This window comes from Nannobrachium achirus (assembly GCF_963921795.1).
Source record: "Nannobrachium achirus genome assembly, chromosome: 14".
NCBI classification, from domain to species: domain Eukaryota; kingdom Metazoa; phylum Chordata; class Actinopteri; order Myctophiformes; family Myctophidae; genus Nannobrachium; species Nannobrachium achirus.
Window position 1 is genome coordinate 9,044,762 of NC_137821.1, and position 20,747 is coordinate 9,065,508.

Genomic DNA, 20,747 nt, shown 5'->3' on the forward strand with positions numbered 1-20,747 from the left:
GACCACATGCAGCCCGTGTTGTGCGACCTATGCACTACAGCAGCATGTCTTCAACCACAGCTGTGCTGGCAGTGAGGAGCGGTTCTCTGTGGAAAAGTGCTTCTATGTTGACAATTGTTTGCAGAGCCTGCAATCTACCCAGGAAGCTAAACAGTTGGTCGACAACCTCAGAAGCCTCCTTGCCTCTGGAGGATTTGAAATACGCCAGTGGGCCAGTAACCAGCCAGGAGTCATCAGCCACTTACCTGCAGAGGCCAGATCTGATAACTTGGAGCTGTGGCTTGCCCATGATAAGTCTGAGGCACATGAGTCGACGTTAGGCCTGAGCTGGCATTGTGATGTGGACACCTTTAGCTACAAGCACAGATCAGTCACCTACAAAGATATCACTATGCGTAACATCTACCGTGTGTTAGCCAGTCAATACGACCCTCTTGGCTTCATACTTCCTTACACCACCCGGGCAAAGATCCTTGTCCAGCAGCTGTGGAACAAGCAGAGAGGCTGGGACGACCCCAATCTCCCTGAAGAACTTCTGACAGCCTGGAAGACCTGGGAGAGTGAACTCCAATACTTACCTCAAGTCCAGTTGCCTAGATGTTACACCTCAGCTGACATGGACTACCCAGATACCAAGAGAGACATACACATATTTTGTGATGCCTCCGAACGGGCATATGGATCCGTTGCCTACCTGCGGTCTGAGGATAATCAAGGACAAGTTCAGATTTCTTTCCTCCTTGCCCGCTCAAGAGTTTCACCACGGAAACAGCTCTCAATACCTAGGTTGGAGCTGTGTGCAGCAGTAACTGGAGCCCAGTTAGCGACTCTGCTGAAGAATGAGCTGACCTTTGAGATCCGCAACCTTGTGCTTTGGAGTGACTCAACAACAGTCCTCACGTGGCTACATTCAGAATCATGCCGATTTAAAGTCTTCGTAGGCACCAGGGTGGCAGAGATTCAAGAGCACACGGACCTCAAGGACTGGCGATACATTGAATCCTCCAAGAATCCAGCAGATGACCTCACCAGAGGTAAATCCCTGCACGAGCTTGTGAATCCCAACCGATGGTGTCAAGGACCGGAATTCCTACGGTTAACCCCTGACGAGTGGCCAATACTTCCTCCACCGAACCACTCTAAGGCAGAGGATGCCACAGAACTCAAACGTTCTACCTTCTGTGGACTGAGCGCTACTTCCAATCCACAGGGAACAGATGATAAGAGAGTTAAGACCTGGAAAGAGCTGGTGGAGTCCCTGGCACAGGAGCTGCATGGGGCGGCCAGCCTCTCTGGAACACCTCCTGCTAGCACCTATCAAGCTGCAGAAATGATTGCCTTCAGAAATGCACAGCAAGAGAGCTTTGAAGAAGATTACAAGCTTCTGAAGGCTGGTAAGCCTGTGACATCCAGTAGTCGTCTCCTTTGTCTTTCACCTGAGTTTGACAACAGCCATCAAGTCATCAGAGTTGGAGGACGACTCCGAAGAGTGGAGGGACTTGATCCTGAGGCTGTACACCCCATCTTGCTTGACCCAGATCACCATTACACAAAGTTACTCATCCAGGAATATGACTCCAAACTGTGCCACCCTGGGCCTGAGCGAGTGTTCGCTGAACTGAGACGCGTAGTGTGGGTCCTAAGAGGTCGGGAGGCAGTGAAGCGCCACCAACGAGGCTGCCTCGAGTGTTGTAGATGGCGATCCAAACCAGCTCTCCAGAAGATGGCTGACCTGCCACCACCCAGGCTCCGGTTGTTCAAACCGGCGTTCTACTCCTGTGGAATCGACTGCTTTGGCCCACTCCTGGTGAAGGTGGGCAGAAGGATGGAGAAGCGGTGGGGCCTTATCTTTAAGTGCCTTACGACCAGAGCCGTGCACTTGGAGGTGTTATCCTCAATCGACCTTGATTCCTTCTTAATGGCTCTTCGGAGGTTCATAGCCCGGCGAGGCAAACCTGCGGAGCTATACTCAGATCAAGGGACCAATTTCCGGGGAGGTGAGAGAGAGCTGAAGGAGGCCTTCTCTGACCTGAGCCCAGACCTTCAGCAACAGCTAGCCGCTCAGCAGATCTCGTTCCACTTTAATCCACCAGCAGCACCTCACTTTGGTGGGGCATGGGAAAGAGAGATCCGTTCAGTGAAGGCTGCCCTCTACACCACCATTGGTTCACAGACAGTGAGCGAAGAAGTACTCAGGACTGTTCTCCTTGAGGTCGAGGCCATACTCAACTCTAAGCCCCTTGGCTATGTTTCTGCCAATGTAGCTGATCTGGATCCAGTTACACCAAATTACCTGTTGATGGGGCGGCCTGACACCTCATTACCCCAGGTGGTCTATCCACAGTCAGAGCTCCTAGGACGTCGGAGGTGGAGATATTCGCAAGTGCTTGCTGATAGGTTCTGGAACGCCTTCGTCAAGAACTACTTACCTAGTCAGCAAGTGAGAGGCAAGTGGAGGACCACTGCTCCAGACCTCACAGTTGGATCAGTAGTCATGATTGTGGATCCGCAGTTACCCCGGTCTCTCTGGCAGATCGGGAAGGTGGCGAAAGTCTTTCCTGGTCCTGATGGACGTGTTAGATCTGCAGAGGTGCAGATTAAGGACAAGGTTTACACAAGACCAATCGTCCGCCTCATCGTCCTACCTGAGATTCCTGATGACGAACCCAACAGTCCATGATACCTGATGGGTTGTTGGCCTTTCCGGAGAGCACATTTGACCCCAAATGTGGGGGCGGCTGTGTTAGAAAGGCCAAACATATTGGCTGCCTTGCCAGCAACAGGCATGCGCAGATCTCCTGTGATGTTAATTGATTTAGGTCAATATGACCTGGGCATGCAAAGAGACTTTGATGTTCTTGAGTGAGTTCGTTTAACACACCTGCTTTGTCAATTATGTTTTAGTTAGTTCAGCTTTGTATGCAAAGAAGCTCAGTTTGGCAGAGATCCTTGAGAGAGCAGCAGCTACAGTACACCTTCTCTGTTCCATGTTGTGCGTCAATGACAAACTGTAAGTTATTTTAGTTGTTTGGTTTAGTTCGTACCAGTTTTGAGTTATGTGTCAACCTGTATTTAATGTTTGTTTGATAACTTGAATACGGATGTTTAAAGAGGATTTGTGATTCCTGAAAGAATTATTGTGTTTGATTGTATTCACACCAGAACTGTTTGTCATTTATTTGTGATCGCACTGTTGATATTTTTAGTGTTTGATACAAACCCTTGTCATTTGTATTTTACTTTTTTTAGACCACAACCACAATCCTGTACTGCTGCTACTTCAGTAAAGACAATATTACCTACAAAACTGCATTCTGACCGTGTTTTCACTGACACGCCGAGGCGGCATCAAACTCCTACCAGTTCCTACAGTCCTAGTTTCAACATGAGTTCAATAATATTTTTTTGTTTTTTGTCACATTCTTAAGACAATAATTTGATTGCAATAAATGTACCCCTATTGATTCCGGATGGGGACCCAAATTGGAATCAATAGGGCAAATTTACTATAATACATGTTTTGTCATAGGAATGTGAGAAAAACACACAAAAAAATATTATTGAACTCAAGTCTCCATGGCATGAGTAATCAATATAAAAATGGTCATTTTGGGGGTGATCTACTCCTTTAATGCAGGGGACTTCAACGTTTTCAGGCCAGGGACCCCTTAGTTGAGAGAGAGATGAAGCAGGGACCCCCACACCCTGTTCAGAGATTCCATAGTTTGACACCAATCAGTGTATCAGTGTATTTTGTATTCATATCAATTTGTGTTTTCAGATATTTAACCCCTTCAACTGTCAATACTTAATAAACTTGACCTTTCACTCTGTACTTTCCCCTCTACACTAAACCTAGTATTTGCCTAAAATAGCCGGTCTACAAGCTCAAAACGCCTTGCAGTAGATCTGATATTTCGGGAGGCGTTGTGAGCTTTTAGATCTGATATTTCTGGCTAAAGTTCCCAGAACTTTGGGCATTAGTGTTCAAATGGTTAATAATAAAAAAGGAGAAAAAAAAGTCTCTTGGGCTGCTAAAGATCCCAGACACCCAGATGAACACCCCTGCCTTCATACATGGGATAAAGATGTACTTTAAAATGTAAGTCCTTGATAACATATAGCCTATTATTAGTTACCAGGCAATTTCTCTAGACAGTGAGAGGGGGGTGCACCGTTCCTGGAGGTACTGCAATACCAGGTCGATGCGTGGAGTGGACGGAGCAAGCCCCTATTCCATCTCCCAGTTCCAAAAATCAATTTAATATATGGTCCCCGGGTAGGGGACGTATCAGATATTAAACTGATAAGAACAGATACTACACTTGATCTTAGCCAAAAGGCCGAGAAGCGATGCCGACTGCGCTCTCGGGAAGGGTTTTTGAATCCCAGTAATAACAACCACTTTGGTGGGTTTTATGTGTATTTTAAACGTCACATTAACACTCAAATATGAACAACTCTCTGCAATAAGGAGATATAATGACGTCATGGAGTGTAATATTTAAAAAATAAAATAAGAAACGACCGTTGAAACTGTTACAGACAGCTGCATACATAGTTCGTCGCACGACGGTGTCGCTCGTCGGGGGGAAAATAGCAGACCTACAAGCCCACTGACAGCTACGACTGCTTTGCGTTGCGGGCGTAGGGTGGTCTGTTATATCTGCTTTTGTATTCCGCGCTGCACACGCCACGCCACTTCCTGGCCACGTGGTGTTCACCAGAAACCAATGGCAACTTTGAAATATCCGAGCGATCAAAATGCCGTTTAATTAAAAAAGCAATGGAATTAAGTTGTATGTAATTAGCCTATCTATTAAACGAAACGAGAAGGATTGATTCACATGTTAGGTTTGCTGTTATAACATTATTCTCTACTACTAAACACCAAGCCTTTGTGTTGTGATCAATTTCCAACACATTTGGGCAAAATGGAAGCTTTTGCGACGCCTGGCGGACAATAATCCTAACTGCATGTGTGAAACAGGGCTACTGAAACGAAACATTCATTGAACAAACGCACTCAAACATGCCATTACGAAATAAGATCATAGTCACAGTTCACTTTTATCAGGCATTAATATTATAAAAAGGTAAAATTATGCCTACAGAAATTGATTTGATGACCAAGTACAGTGCTAGGGCATATGCAAGGGGGCAGGGGGTCTTTTTTCTACTTTTTTTTGCAGATTATGAAAGAATGTAAGCTTTATGTCATTAATTGAAACCAGAAAATATTTGAAGAAGAAATGCTTATTTGAATGTTGCCAAACCTGTAAACAAGAATCCGAGTAAACGGCTCTTAAACGTTTTTGAAATTTTGTCACACTATAGGCTGCTGGCAGTCAGGTTAGGGGTTTTATTTAAATTTATCTGACAGGGACAATACAAAAAGAAAAGAAAACAATGTATGAAGTTATAAAAAACATGAAACCGTTGCATTGTATAGGGTTATTAGCCAAGGCGAATTTGCAACCCCAGTCCCTGTTGGATATGGTATGTTCCCCAGGTTCTATGTTCCCCACCCACCCTCCCCACAAAAAAGGTTCTATGTTCCCCGCTCAACCAAAAAAAATGTTCCACACCAGAAAACATGTGGGCATTGGGCAATCTTAATTTTGCCCAGGTACCCAGATGTCTCCACCCGTAAGTGCCCACTCGTCTAGATGCCCACTCATCCAAATGGCCACATGTCTGCCAAGTGCCCACATGTCCCTATTGCCCAGATGTCCAGCTGCCCACTCGTCCAGATGCCCAGTCATAACAAAAGTATGGTGTCCAGATGTGTCCCCTGTCCCACTATTCGTAATTTCTCCCCCATTATTGTGTGTATCGAGTTGTTAATAATTCGAAATGAATGTTTCCTGCATTTTTGGATGGGGAACATGGAACCCTTAATTGAGCGGGGAACATAGAACCTTTTTTGTGGGAGTGTGGGGAACATAGAACCTGGGGAACATAGTGCCTTTTTGTGGGGGTAAATGGGGAACATATAGAACCTGGGGAACATAGGTACGATCCCTCCCTGTTTTGGCCTTTCTATACAAATGTCTACCTATAAAGTATATTACAAAACGTACATGCATGAAGTTCTAGTCCAAAAAAAAAGTACATCAATAACATTCCCAAGCAGTGACACTAAGATTCCAAACCTATTTTGTTAATTTGCTGGACCCACTTACAGTCACTATAATGTCCAGGTCTGGAGTGTGTGTGTGTTTGACAAATGACTTACCTGCCTCCAGAAAATCCATTAATCCCCCAGAGGAGGAGAAAAGGAGGCCCATGGAGTCGTTGTTCAGGAGAAATGGTCAAATAAAGGAGTCTCCTGTAAAATGTAGGAGTTTGGCAGGCATGCAGTTGTACGAAGGTCATTTAAATGTAAACTTAGCGAAGTGGCATTTTAATATCCATCCATATGCTATATTGCTTCACCATTTCATTCATAAGATATTCTCATTTGATATTGATCATACAGATATCCATCTCCATGATATCCATCTATTTATTTAAATATTAGTCGTTTCATTGATGTGGCACTTTAATAACACCCCCAAATACATGTTTATTATTCTCTTAAGTATTCGACAAATCTGCTGGCTTCCAAACTCTCGTTTCATTTCTAGACAGTCATGTGGACGGGTTCCATTTTACCTGTTGTCAGCGGGCGCCCTCTTGTGGTCATTTTCCAAACGTCAGGCCTCTTAACCAGACTAGAAGCTCTCTCAGCTTCCCTCTCAGCTTCCATGTCAGTTCTGTGGCAATACAAAAACTCGTGCAGGGTCTCAAAACCGGTGGGTTGGAATGAAGAACACCCAGATTCAGAAGATGCTTTTGACAGTCTCTGGAAAAACTGGACATCCAACAAAAAACTTTAGGCGCTAAAACCCTGGCTTCGATGACCTCCGGTTGAGTAGTAGTATAAGGATGAATAGTTCCCAAAGGTCAAATCATGAACAGTTTTTCCCCACAGGTCCACTGTCACACTCCACAGCAGGGAAAACCGTTCCAAGTTAAACAACGCAGAGAGGCCAAATAGTTTTCACATGTTAAAAAAGGAGAAATACCTTTATTTTTTTTATTTTCTTAAAACCATTTAAAATAAATACTATACAGAATCCAATGTAGAAAAGTTAATCACATGGCTTCTGTCTTGAGAAAAACGGTTAACAATTCCATCACATTTTCTTTTTAATAATAATAATGAATTCATTTTAAAAAATATGCACTGATCATAAACGAGCCCCCAGGAATATCTCCCGGACTGCCCCGACCTTCCCTTCACTCCACTTCATGACAGGCATTTTTTAAACAAAAGAGAAACACGGAAAACGGAATAATAATAATAATCTCAATATACTCAATAAATCTGCAGTTTGGTCCTTTTTCCACGTCGAAAAGACCTCGCCCCACATTGCCATGAGGTAGGTTACACTGACGCCAAAGAAAAATAAAAGAAAGAAAACGAATTCTTCAGAGAAACAAAAATATATATAATATCACGAGCTAGAAGATGAAATCCAACAAGTTCAGACAGTCCAGAAAAGGCAAAATTATTCGCCAAAAGAAAAAAGTGTGTTTGCCCCCGACGCGTCTGAACCTTGAAGTCGGCAATCGGAAAAAAACAAAACAAAAAAAACACGCTACCTTCACGACTTATACTCTATGCAAAATTAAGCAGTATTAACAAGAAATCGCACAGCAGACAGGAAAGATCAGAAAAGGGGGGAAAACGACTCGATTCTTGATCAATTTTTCTATACAGTTTATTGAAGATGATGCCCCTGTATGTGTAAGCACCCCAAGCACCCCTCCAAACATGATAATTATTAATGGAGCTTCTGTGTTTTTGTTGGAGACATTAAAGGAACGTGATTTCTGTCAAGTACATTGATGCTTGCTATGACAAATACTATTCCGATTGTGTAAAAAGCCCTATTAAGAAATGTTTTCAAAACCGGCCGACCTACAAGCCTTTTTAAACGCCACACAAAACTTGAAACGAGCCTCTTTCGGGACCCGTTAGGCTTGCACGTCGACCATCTCTGAATAACATTTGCCAATGGCATGCCCAAAAAAAAACATGTTCAAAGTGGCTAACACTTTCTAAAACAACCCCCCCGCAAAAAAGTGCCCACAGATTATTTTTCTGCTCTTAAATTCGAATGAGATTGCAGTCTTCAATTCCTTCAGTAAATATTACTTCAACAATTGGTCGACAATTTTATTAACCACCATACCGTTTCAACTCAGTAAGTATCAGTCCTTTTTTTCTTTTTCTTTTAAACAACAAGTTTAGAAACTAATTTGGTCTCAAAGTTTTTTGCGTTTGTTGAGCGCCATCAGGGGGGTTCAAACATTGGCATGGCGACAAACGAAACGAGATCTTGCATTTGTTTTTCGGGGGGGGGGGGGGGGGGGGGGGACAAGGACTTGGCGGGACTACATGATGGGCGGTTTGGGAATGAAGCGCAAAAAGAAATCAAGGCGGCCTGGACTCTGGCAACGGCATAAATGTACTAAGGCAGGCAGGCAGACAAAGCAAGGTTACACAGAACAGCCCATCCTTGCCCAAAGATTTAAGATGGCCAGAGAAACTTTGTGAAATGCAAATATAACAAGGAAAACTAGGATCAGAACTAACAGCCTTCCATTAACAGTTCGTTGCGGTTTGGGAGGGGGGGATGCTGATTGGGGGGGGGGGGGAGAACATGTGGGGTGGGGGGGCAGGAGTGCGGGGACAATTTTATAGTCGGGCCGAGAGGCGACTCTCTCGTGGCAGAACTGGGATCAGTGTGAACTAAAGGGTCAAATTGGAGAAAGATGGGAGAAGGGGGGGGGAACGGGGGGGATGTAGAACCAAACGCCGGGCGGAATCTTCGGTTTTTTTAAATTCTCTTTTCTCTCAGGTTTTAGATGAGATCGGCGACATTCATGGGCATCTCCTCCACCGTGGTGTTGTAGAAGGTCTCGATGTCTCGCAGGGTGCGCTTGTCGTCCTCCGTCACCATGTTGATGGCCACGCCCTTCCTGCCGAAGCGACCGCCGCGACCGATCCTGAGTGGAGAGAGAGAAGAGGGGAGGGAGCGGGAAGAATCAGCATGTGCTTCTATAAGAACCCACACCTATAAACCACTTTCATAAACAATAGTTTTGTGTCCACTGCATGAACCAGCCATGTCTCACTGATCAGAGCTGACTGGGATTAAAATGGACTGTTTGTCTCTTCCCCTGCCAGATATAAGACTCTGTGGCACCGCGGGCCACTGCCTTGCCCAGTGGCAGGGGGCACGAATGCAACAATTTGGGATCTACACTGTAGCATTCTCCATTAATTTAACATGGTGAGTCTGAACGAAGTTACCAAAGGATCAAAGCACTACTTTGCTACATGGTTATAGAAAGCTACAGCTTTAGGCTTCGATAAACACCTACGCCTATAAACCATGGAAGCATTTTCATAAAGAAAATGCCCAACTATTAATCGAGATTGTTTGCCTCAGACATGCCAGAATTAGGGAAAGAAGTCTCTCTTCAATGAATGGCCTAAACATTTGAAAGATGGAAACCGCCATTGCAAAACCAATGAAAATACTCTTTAGGGAAGGGGGGTGTGATATATGAATCACTTTCTATAACAGTGGATGTAGATTTGTTGGCAGCTGTTCTACAGATTGTTCTACTTTGACTTTAGATGCCCAAAGACATGGCCTGTAGACAGGAGTGATAGTCAGCCTCAACTAGACTCTAGTTTTTTTAAAGTGGCTAAGTGCTTTTACCTGTGGATGTAGTTCTCTCTGTTGGTGGGAAGGTCGTAGTTGATGACCAGGGAAACCTGCTGGACATCGATACCTCTGGCCTGAGGACACAAGACAAGCACGTTCATTAAGACACAGCATGCTGCAACCAGATCCTGTACTTTAACACTGGAGACTGTCCTTGACAGACTCCACCAACACATACAGGAAGGCATCGAGTCCTTTCTTCCAATATGTACAGGCGACAACTTGTCATGCAAATTGTTAATTAGGATCTATATGAAGCAATTCAATGACTATGGCAGTGTTAACTAAGACATTGTTGAGAGGTGACCCCAAGAGTTAAGAATGTCATTTAAATAGCATGTTTAAACAGATGCTTGATCTTGACATGTATATCCTTAGTGCAAATAGAACAGTGCTTCCACGAAACCTGTGACTATTTTAACCTCGTCTCTTGTCCAGCACAGTTCCTCCCAGTTAACAGTAACACTTTTGCTAGATTGGCTAAACCAGGGGTAGCCAACATTAAGCACGGGTGCCAACATTGGCACAGGGGATGGTGGTCACTGGCACAGAGTGTGAGAGCGACATTTTCTTTTTAAATTCAACTTTACAAAAAGTTTAGTCAGTTAAATTAAGTCCCCTCAAGTCAAATCTACATTCAAATGACATTCTACATTCACTCTAACTCTGACTGGTGTGGGGGACTGGGAGATAGGTGGGTTATTGCTCCGAGTGTAATGATCATTACATACTGAAAGAAAGTATTACAAGGTTCTTATGTATAGCCATTGGACAATCACAATCTGTTGGAAATATACAATTTTGATATGGTGTCAGATCAAACGTAATGTTGACATGGCACACTGACTATCAAGAAAATGAAAACATGGCACTTCATGTCAAAAAGGTTGCCGACCCCTGGGCTAAACAGTTAATTTTTGTAGTCTGCTGTTAAGTCGCGAGTAGGGACGGTGAGGCCCTGTCACAGTGGAGAGCAGACGTGACTTCTCTACCAAAGAACATTCAGTCCTTTCACCAACACAAGCAGCTGGGAGGAGAGGGAACCTTGGAGAGCCAGGCAGGGATTTATGCTTGGGTGACAAAGCATTGACATGGCACTGGATCAAAACGACGCATTCCAGTGAAAATGCGTCCCTTTCCAGTGAAAATGCAGCACTTTTCCATTTGGAAATGCATCATTTTGACTGACTGCTGCATGACACCTTTGACCCAAGCATAAATTGCCTTCTCAGCATTATTTGTGTCACAGTATGCATGCTATGAAGTACAAATTAAACCCTATACACACACACACACTTAGAATATCTATACTTAGTCCCCTGCAAACCAAATCTTTACTGAAAATAGCCCATTACAAATTAAACCCTATATTCTTTACTGATTGGTTATCTTGCATGGCCAGACTGTTTACGATGTCCACGATTAGGAAATGCTCCCGCCAGTCTGGGGCATCGAGAGAAGAACGATGAGTACCCGGTTAAAGCGGAAGTGAAGCCTCCTCATCACTTCCGTTTCCGTCTCACATTGTGCGCATTTATCATTATATAAATAAAAATCATATAAACATGTTTAGCTTGCTGCTTAGCAGAAATGACATTTTAAAATACAGTACATTTTCTTGAACGGTAATGCCCGTTTCCATTACTCGCCGTTCAGGGGCTGTAGTTCCAGACTCTATATGGCATTCAGTGATTGTGCAATAGTTGTCTGGCTACGCGAGACTACTGATTATATATCTATACTTTGTCTCCAACTTTTCCCCCTGCATAGCCCATTTACAAGCCCACTTGTAGATCAGCAATTTTTTGCCGGATGTCCGACTAGGATATGCCCAGAATAAAGACACCAGGGTTCAAAGTTCTTTGAGTCCTTCAGTGAGCGAGAGCGAAACCTAAGGAATCAGATGACCCTTGAGCCTACCAACTGCATTCATACCAGACAAGGAAACTCGGTTATGAAGTCAACGTTCTGCAATAACAGGAAAGATAAGCAGGGTGTGTCTGCAGAGAGGTTCCTGACTTGGTGCCAACTTTCACCACAGAGACAGTTTACTGAGAACTTGTGGTTGTTGTTCACCAATTCGAATAAAAACAATCCAATCTTCAAATTTAGAGGCCTTCAGTTGTAGTGTCCTCTAGATGCATCACTTAAGGCAGGGGTCTTCAACAGGGGGTCTGGGACCCCTAGGGGGTCCTCAGAATTACTACAGGGGGTCCTCCAAATCTTTTTTCCCCCTTTTTTATATTAACCACTTGAACCCTAGCGTCCATATTCTGCGAACTTTAGCCAAAAATAGCAGATATACAAGCTCACAACGCCTCGTGCCGCAAGGTGTTGTGAGCTTGTAGAACGGCTATTTTTGGCAAAGAGCTTTGGAGGGGGAAAAGAGCAGACCCAGTACAGTGAAAGATCAAATATTGACGTTCAAGTGGTTAAATATCTGAAAACCCACATTATCTATAAGGTTGTGGGGGTCCCTGCTTCATCTCTCTCTCTCAACTAAGGGGTCCTTGGCCAGAAAACTTTGAAGACCCCTGACATAAGGTCATCACTATCCTTGACAATATTTAAGAAACTTCTAAAACTAATTTCTCACTCACTTTAGTCCATAAGATTTAGTTCTGATGTGCAATCTTTACAAATGTTTTTTTTTCTGCAGTTTGTGTTTTCTTTTCTTCATTTCTTGCACTGTTGCGCCCCTTGTAAACGTAGAATTTTGCTACTACTGCAGGGTTCCCCGATTAGTTTTCCCCCAGGGCCGAATCATGTCTAGGGTACCAAGCCGACGGCCACAACATTGCAAGGGGCGACGGTGGTGTTCCCGCTACTCCAGTGACAGTTCAGATATCGTCGTTGTCGAATCTTGTATGTCCAAAACCGTTCCTTTTGCATTTATCATTTTAAAAACGATTTAAACTAGTGAAAACAGCCGATCTACAAGCACACAACGCCTCGCGGGTGCTTGTAGATCTGCTGTTTTCACTACTTTTGTGCGACGGCCTCGTATGATGAAGCAGGGCTTTACTTTGTGAAAGAACGTACACATTTTGAGATAAGAATTTCCACCCGACAACGACGATATACTAGTGTTGTTGCTGCTCTTATACCACCATTACTGGGGTTGGTGTGGGCCAAAAAGTAGCCACCTATTGGGGAACCCTGCTCTACTGTAAAGATGTGTTGCCCACAGGGGAAACATAGCAGTTGGTTGACGTACCAAAAGGTCAGTGGTGATGAGGACTCGACTGGAGCCAGAGCGGAACTCCCTCATGATAACATCTCTCTCCTTCTGGTCCATGTCTCCGTGCTACAGGGAGGAGGGAGAAAGAAAGAAAGCACCATTCAGCATCACAGTCAATGGTAGACGTTAAAGTATGCACAACATGAGGGCTACAACACAGCGACACCGCCACAGAGCAACATTTGTTCAAATACTCTAAGTGTGATTGCATCCTTCTGCTGAAGGACATGGGGTCATGAAACACTTTTGACAAATAGTTTTGTGTCCACTGCATGAACCAGCCTTGTCTCACTGATAAGAGCTGACTGGGATTAAAATGGACTGCTTTGTCTCTTCCCCTGCCAGATATAAGACTCTGTGGCACCGTGGGCCACTGCCTTGCCCAGTGGCAGGGGGTTAGAAAGGGCAAGTTACCAACGCAAACATTCATGCCAATTTGGTCAGCTCAAAGCCAAGTGATTTGTTTCTATTCTTCATTTCTGAGACCCGCAACGCGAGGCGTTATGAGGATGTAGATCTGCCATTTTCACAATAGAACCGTGTTATACAAATTGTGATGCCTTAACTCTTAGTGCTCGTAGGGTGGGGGTCCCAAATTAAAATATGATTATTTCAGGGGTCACGGCCTGAGAAGCACTGATCTAAATAAACCCCTCCAGGGTGGCTGGCTGGGTGGTCTTACCAAGGCCGAGACGGTGAAGTCCCTGGCGTGCATCTTTTCGGTGAGCCAGTCCACCTTCCTCCTGGTGTTGATGAAGATGACGGCCTGAGTGATGGTCAGGGTCTCGTACAGGTCACACAGCGTGTCCAGCTTCCACTCCTGTGAAGACAAAACTCTCCTTTAAAACTGCTGCAAGCCTCGGTACACTTACCGTCAAAAGAAGGCCTCGATTAGATACCAAATAAGTCCTACGCAAGCCGATTTGCTGCTGTTCAACTATGAAGCATGCCATTACCGTCTTGTTTTCTACCGTTTGTTGACGCTGTATTCAGAGAGTGAGGTTTCTGATCATTGCCCTGAAGCACCAGGTGCCCTGGGACGGTCCAGGCCAACAGAACGTTGACTGGGGCCCACAGGACACTCAGTGACATCCAGAGTCAGTTGACACGCATGGATATCATCACTATACAGCCAACTCATTAAACACAGCATGCTTGCTTCCGAATATGATTTGCTAGGTTTGACCACATTTAACGGCTCCAAATCTTAATAGCCAAAATAAGACCATTTACAAGCTCATTTAGAGATCATCTAGCTTGTAGATCATCTACTTATGAACTTCAATCCATGAACATATCTTCCATCGAGACAAATGGCAAAAAAAAGCTTATCTACAAGTTATACTTCTTACGACATGGCCAAAATAGGGATGCAATGTGAAAGTTATTTTATGACTCATAAGACAAAATGTTCTTGATTTACAGCGCTTAAAATAAAGCAAGTATATTCTGCTTACTAAAAAGCCCAGACAGCCCATATTAAGATGAACGTTAGACATGAATTAATTCGAATGCCTTCTGAGGGCAGCCTTTATTTTTCAGTGAAACTTCTGCCATTCATTTTTGGACTATGCCTAATGTAGCGAAAGTATGCCTAAACCCTACCTCACGAAACTGCATATAGTAGCAAAACAATTCCCCGATGTGAAAAAAAGTAGTGTCGAGTGCCAGTAAACCCACCTCCTTCTCCACGTTGATGTAGAACTGACGGATACCCTCCAGGGTCAGCTCCTCTTTCTTCACCAGGATGCGGACGGGCTCACGCATGAACTTCTTGGTGACCTCCAGCACGTCGGCGGGCATGGTGGCAGACAGCAGCACAACCTGGGGAGGAGACACAGTCAGAAGGTCAATGTGGGCGCTGCGTACAGAGCAACACTGACACCGAGCCAGGAGATGACTCCTTTGAACTCCCGGAGTACACTTTGGCCTGATTCTATGTCGGTATTGTGCACCTAAAATAGCCGATATACAAGCACTTGTGAGCTTGTAGGTGGGATATTTTAGCATGACGACACATAACCATGGATCACATCATACGGTAAACACAAACATGTTGCAAAAGAAAATCTAAAATCGGTGAAATTTTAAGACTTGCCAATTGCACTCAATCATGTGTCCTGAAGTAATTAAGTCACTGTCAACCATTTGTAGGCCCCTTGGGTCTTCAATTTTCATGTTAAGTCAAGGGAACACTACTAGAGAAAGGGGCAGTGATTTTGACACTGGCTAGTGATGCTGGCATTTTTGTTTTAATCATGTAGTCTGCTGTTAAGTCGCGAGTAGGGACGGTGAGGCCCTGTCACAGTGGAGAGCAGACATGACTTCTCTACCAAAGAACATTCAGTCCTTTCACCAACACAAGCAGCTGGGAGGAGAGGGAACCTTGGATGATAAATATACTTTTCTTAGCATTGTGGGTTCACATCATTCTAGACTCTTGCTCCAAATACCTGCGTGTTGCTTCCTAGTTTCTGGAAAATCTCGTAGATCTGGTCTTTGAAGCCTCTGCTCAACATCTCGTCAGCCTCATCCAGAACGAACATCTTGATGTATTTTGAGGCTGGGGAAGTTAACAGAACGAACACCAAAATTATCGTCACGCACCACAACAACCTACTTGACCCCAAAACATCCTAAAAAAAAACACTACAACTTCACCCAACCCTGAATGAAATCCTTTGATTAGATTCCAAATGAGTCCCTCCCATCATTGTTAACTTGCTGTTCATCTAATGTTTATAGTTGCTGTATTCAGAGAGTGAGGTTTCTGATCATTGCTCCGGAGCACCAGGTGCCCTGGGACGGTCCAGGCCAACAGAACGTTGACTGGGGCCCACAGGACACTCGGTGACATCCAGAGTCAGTTGACACGCATGGATATCATCACTATACAGCCTATATCATATCTTCTACTATAACAGGGGCAATTCAGACAATTCTCCATCGCCTATATATATTTTGGAGGCAGATTAAGCCACTTACATTCAATATACATACACGCCGATTAGATAAATAGCTGATCAACATGTGTCAAATTTGTAAATTACTATTCGAGACCACGGCATGTGTAATTTAATTAAACAAAATATGACCCATCAGTCAAACTTTATTACTAACAACCTACTACATGTAATGAGGTAAAAAAAAAAAGGGCAAATCAAAGTGGACTTACAGAGGAACTTGCGGTTGAGCATGTCGAAGACGCGCCCGGGGGTTCCCACCACGATGTGTGGGGCCTCGGCCTGAAGCTTCGTCACCTCGTTGCGGACGTTAGTCCCTCCGATGCAGGCATGGCAGCCGGCACCCATGTAGTCCCCCAGGGCCAGGATCACCTTCTGGATCTGTTAGGAGTTCCAAGAGAAAAGACAAGAGGCAACGTTACAGCCATGTTCCCGGCTCGCACCCTTATTTACCGCCCGTCCCATTTGCAACAGGACGCCACAAACCTAATCCTCTGCGGAGGAGACTGGCCAAGGGACAGTCTGTCACTCAATCACATGTCTTAACGTAGTTAAAGTCACTTGTCAACCATTTGGGGCATCAATCTTTTAAGTCAAAGGAACACCACAAGGGAAAGGGTGGTGGTTTTGACACCCAATTAGCAAGTAACGCTACCTTTTGAAGGCCCTCGGCTTTGGGCATCAATCTTTTAAGTCAAAGGAACACAACGAGAGAAAGGGTGGCGATTTTGACACCCAATTAGCAAGCAAAGCTGTAGCATTTTTGTTTTATCGTGTCGTCTGCTGTTAAGTCGTGAGCAGGGACGGTGGGGCCCTGTCACTGTGGAGAGCAGACGTGACTTTTCTCTACCAAAGAACATTCAGTCCTTTTCACCAACACAAGCAGCTGGCAGGAGAGGGAACCTTGGATACACAAAAACTACTTTTCTTGGGCATTGTGCAGAATGGGGACACGGTCGCCGTCTTGTGTGCCAGCTCACCTGCTGAGCCAGCTCCCTGGTAGGGGCCAGGACCAGGGCCTGTGTGCCCTTGAGCTCCACATCAATCTGCTGCAGGATGGAGATGGCGAAGGTCGCGGTCTTCCCCGTCCCAGACTGGGCCTGAGCAATCACATCATAACCTGGAGAGGAGAGGAGAAGAGACTCTTTAAACCGTCTGCCCTTTTCATATAGTACGAAGGGGTCGCTTGCTGAAAAATGGCTGATCTACAAGATACAACGCACTGCAGAAGCAACACGTTGGGAGCTTTTAGGCTATTTTTGGAGCATGATTAGGTTAACGTTTTGTTTTGTGTCCACTGCATGAACCAGCCGTGTCTCACCACACAGAGCCGACTGGGATTAAAATGGACTTCTTTCATTCTTCCCCGTGCCAGATATAAGACTTAGTGACACTAAACGGCACACTGCCTTGCCCAGTGGCCGGGGTCGGATTCAGAACAATCTCCAGATACAACGCTTAAACCAAAACTAATCCAAAGCAGTTCATTATTCAATTCATGTCGCTTTACAGCAGTCCGTCCCAGAGGCTCTTTGGGTTGCCAAAGAGAACCGGTATCAACAACATGATCCCAAAGCGCTAAACGTGTTCTTTAGCAACAAGAAATGAAAATCCACGTACCCTTGATACAAGGGATAATGGCTCTCTGCTGGATGGCAGAAGGCTTCTCAAAACCATAGGCGTAGATTCCCCTGAGCAGGTCCTCACGCAGGGCCATCTCGTCAAAACTGTCCACGATCTGGTTCCAGTTGCTCTGCGAGGGAGAGAAAGAGAAAACAAGGTTAGGTTAAAAACTCGCTAAAACCAGGAAAGCATCCTGTCATTTTTAAATTTTCACGACGGTTCGGATATTCAAAAACTGCAGATGTACCCAAGCTATGAGAGATTTACATATGCTATTATTATTATTATGTATTAATCTGTATATGTGCGATAAGTTACGGATTTGGATTTAGCAAGCATTTGTTAAAAGTCTTTAAGGGGGTCAACCTAGGAAACGTCTATCCGATATTACAGCTCGGAACTATGCAGTCAGGGTAATAAAAATAAAATGCCTGTCTCTGAATCACCAGAGTTAAATTGTTAAAAGAAAAATGTGGCAGGAACGTACCTCAATGATTCCATCTGGCTCCATGCCCTCGGGGCCATTGTCTCTGTCTCTGCGAATCACACAAGAGAAGGGGCAGCCATTTAACTCCTGGGGGTACACAATAGCTAACAGGATCTCTCTCACTAACACCAAACACACTACACAATCTGGCATCATATTTCAATTTCCTGAAGTGTGCAACAAGGCAAGCTATACTGTGTGGGGGTTAGATTAGGCAACAACAAGCAGGCAACCAACGTGACTCACTCAGTTTGATCAGAGTTGAAACTCCTTGTTTTTAGCAGCACAAGAGAGGAAGGACAAAGTGGGGTTAATGATAAATCTAACATGTTTTTTTTTTACATCCGTTGTTTTTGCGAGGGGAGAAAATGCAGTTAACAGACAAGCAGTGGTGTAAACTAATTATCTAAGTACATTATTTTGAAGTTCAATTTTGAGGTATTTTTACTTCACTTGTTTCGGCCCTAACAATATACAAATATACGAATAGACCATCCACAGGCTCACAACAGTCAGTTTATGGATTTTTATACATTTGAATACTTGAAATTCTGCATAATGAGTGCTTCCTACTTTTGGTACTAGTCTAGAAGTACATCTTGATTGATGCCAATACTTTTAGTACGTTTACTCAAGTACACTTTGAATAACTGACTTTTACATGTAACAAGAGTATTTCCACATTGCAGTATTAATATTTTAAGGTTAAAAAAAATACATTTGAGTACATGTTACACCACTGCAGACAAGGGACCGACAGTACAGGACCACGGCCTGTTTTTTCTCCTCCTCTCCCCACACCAGTCCGCCATTTTTTATTCACTATTCAAGATGGTCGTTGGGAACTGAAAAAACGCCGATGGGGGAGACAAGAGGGCGCGGTGTTATACTAAACAAACATGTTGAAAAAACAAACAAAATAAATTTCTAATTCATAATTTGACCGCAAGCAACATTTTAACGTATACATGTCTTTGGCTAAACGGAGGCCTTCGCTCTTTTGTCACGAGTCACACACAGAGCAGAGTAGCATCGGGGCCTAAAACAACCCATCCGTCCCTCCATTCTTTACCCGAAACGTCAAGTCAGCGCGAACCATTCAACTTGACACCAAAATAACCCTTCCATTCACAACATCATCCATTCACACGCCGCCATCGGCCGTTCACACAACGTCGCTTCGCCAAAAAACACCCCAAAAAACCGCTGGGTTTTTCCAGCAACATCTTTTGAGGCCTAGTTTTAACGTGCTACGCGTGAATCTGTGACCTAATGAATTCCGCGACTACGGAGAGGTTAATGGGAGGGCGACATTTTTTCCCTCTTCTTCTAAAGATTCAAGGCATATTCCGTCGAGAGAGCTAACAAATATGAACACATCACAAAACATAGCTGCCATATAGACATGAAAACACGAAGAAATGTTTTAAAAACGTATCACACAGCATGCAAAATCAGCAATAATTCACCTTAACCATGTTATTCACACTGGCGCCAACAACAATGAAACCCGAATTCCAACCACAAACAACCAACAACAGTGACACCTGGCGGTCACACAATTCCCCGGGTCGCCGCTTTCGGCGTGTCCCCCCGGCATTGTCCTGCCCGTTAGCCTGGGTTTAGCTAACAACCTCAACCCAACCGCTGCTCGGCCATGTGCGACGGTAATTAGCGCAAAGCGGGCTTTAAAAACGCGTGTCGGTCGCTTACACCGGCAGTTATATCTTAAAATAAGGTCCCAACATGTCAAATTAATCGGTGTAAACACCGATTTTTGTGATCGTTATTTAACAAGGGGAAATAAGGAAGGGAAAGCGACCAGGAAGGAGGGGAAGGCCTCAAACCAAGCAGACCATTCACGTGTTCCTCGCCGGGTGATGCCGGTTCATTAAATATTAATTTTATATATTTTTAATTAACACATAAAAGATCCATCGCGATCGTGGCAGTCGATATTGACATAATAACCACGCCGATTAATCAATTAATCCACCAATTATGTCGGTTTTGCAAATTTCCGGGGGAAATTGTGGTGTTGAATATTTGTATACAAAAAAATAAACATTTCTTATAATGAATAGAAAATAATTGGACGATGCGGTCCGAGCGATCGATCCATAATGACACAAAAGAAGCGATTAATCTCTTAATAATGTCAGGTTCGGGAAGGCGATCGAGGCGGGGGCGATGCTACCAGCAGCCATCATCATCCATTCCGGGGCCGGTGTTTTATGAGAACAACCCACAAATACAAACATTCCAGCGTCCAAAAACAACTCATAACACATCCCGTAACAACCCGGTTTCTTGTTAGTAAAATAAAAAGCCCACAACAGGCTCAACGCGTCCGTTGAAATACGTTAAAAAAAAAAGCACACAAATAAACGCTCGTCGCTCACCTCTCTTCATAGTCGGCCGACATTATTACAAAGGAAGAAAATCTGGCAGGGTTTTATTATATATGTCGACGTGGAGCGCCGCGGACGCTTCCCGTTGGGCCGCGGCGCCGTCCGTCAGCGCCAGGGCCCGCCCACGGAGCCGCGCGATTGGCTGATTCGGCTCGGGGACAGCCAAAAAAGCTAGGTTGGTACACGGGTGCGTTTGTGGTGCTATCCGTGCGGCCCGTGGGACGGGCGGGGTCA

General features: G+C 44.5%; 1 protein-coding gene across 2 annotated transcripts; it reads right to left on the reverse strand.

Moving 5' to 3' along the window:
- Positions 1-7,744: 7,744 nt before the first annotated feature.
- On the reverse strand, positions 7,745-20,539 carry LOC308297688 (eukaryotic initiation factor 4A-I). Of its 2 annotated transcripts, XM_080741231.1 has the most exons (12): positions 20,505-20,525; positions 18,349-18,372; positions 18,103-18,151; positions 17,613-17,745; positions 16,973-17,112; positions 16,205-16,373; positions 15,483-15,592; positions 14,710-14,853; positions 13,712-13,849; positions 13,006-13,095; positions 9,783-9,862; positions 7,745-9,060 (listed from the first exon to the last, which is right to left on the reverse strand). In XM_080741231.1, the coding sequence occupies exons 3-12, from the start codon at positions 18,124-18,126 to the stop codon at positions 8,916-8,918; spliced, it is 1,173 nt and encodes a 390-aa protein (XP_080597357.1). In that variant the 5' UTR covers positions 18,127-18,151; positions 18,349-18,372; positions 20,505-20,525; the 3' UTR covers positions 7,745-8,915. The 2 variants fall into 2 exon arrangements, with proteins under 2 accessions (XP_080597357.1, XP_080597356.1); XM_080741230.1 differs by lacking the exon at positions 18,349-18,372 and having other exon boundaries at positions 20,505-20,539.
- Positions 20,540-20,747: the final 208 nt, after the last annotated feature.

Excerpts from the sequence above, each read along its gene's own strand:
- LOC308297688 (XM_080741230.1), bottom strand. The coding sequence starts at position 20,527 with ATGTCGGCCGACTATGAAGAGAG. Across the intron at positions 17,113-17,612 it reads CATTATCCCTTGTATCAAGG|GTTATGATGTGATTGCTCAG; the intron begins GTACGTGGATTT and ends TCTCCTCTCCAG. Across the intron at positions 14,854-15,482 it reads AACTAGGAAGCAACACGCAG|GTTGTGCTGCTGTCTGCCAC; the intron begins GTATTTGGAGCA and ends TCTCCTCCCCAG.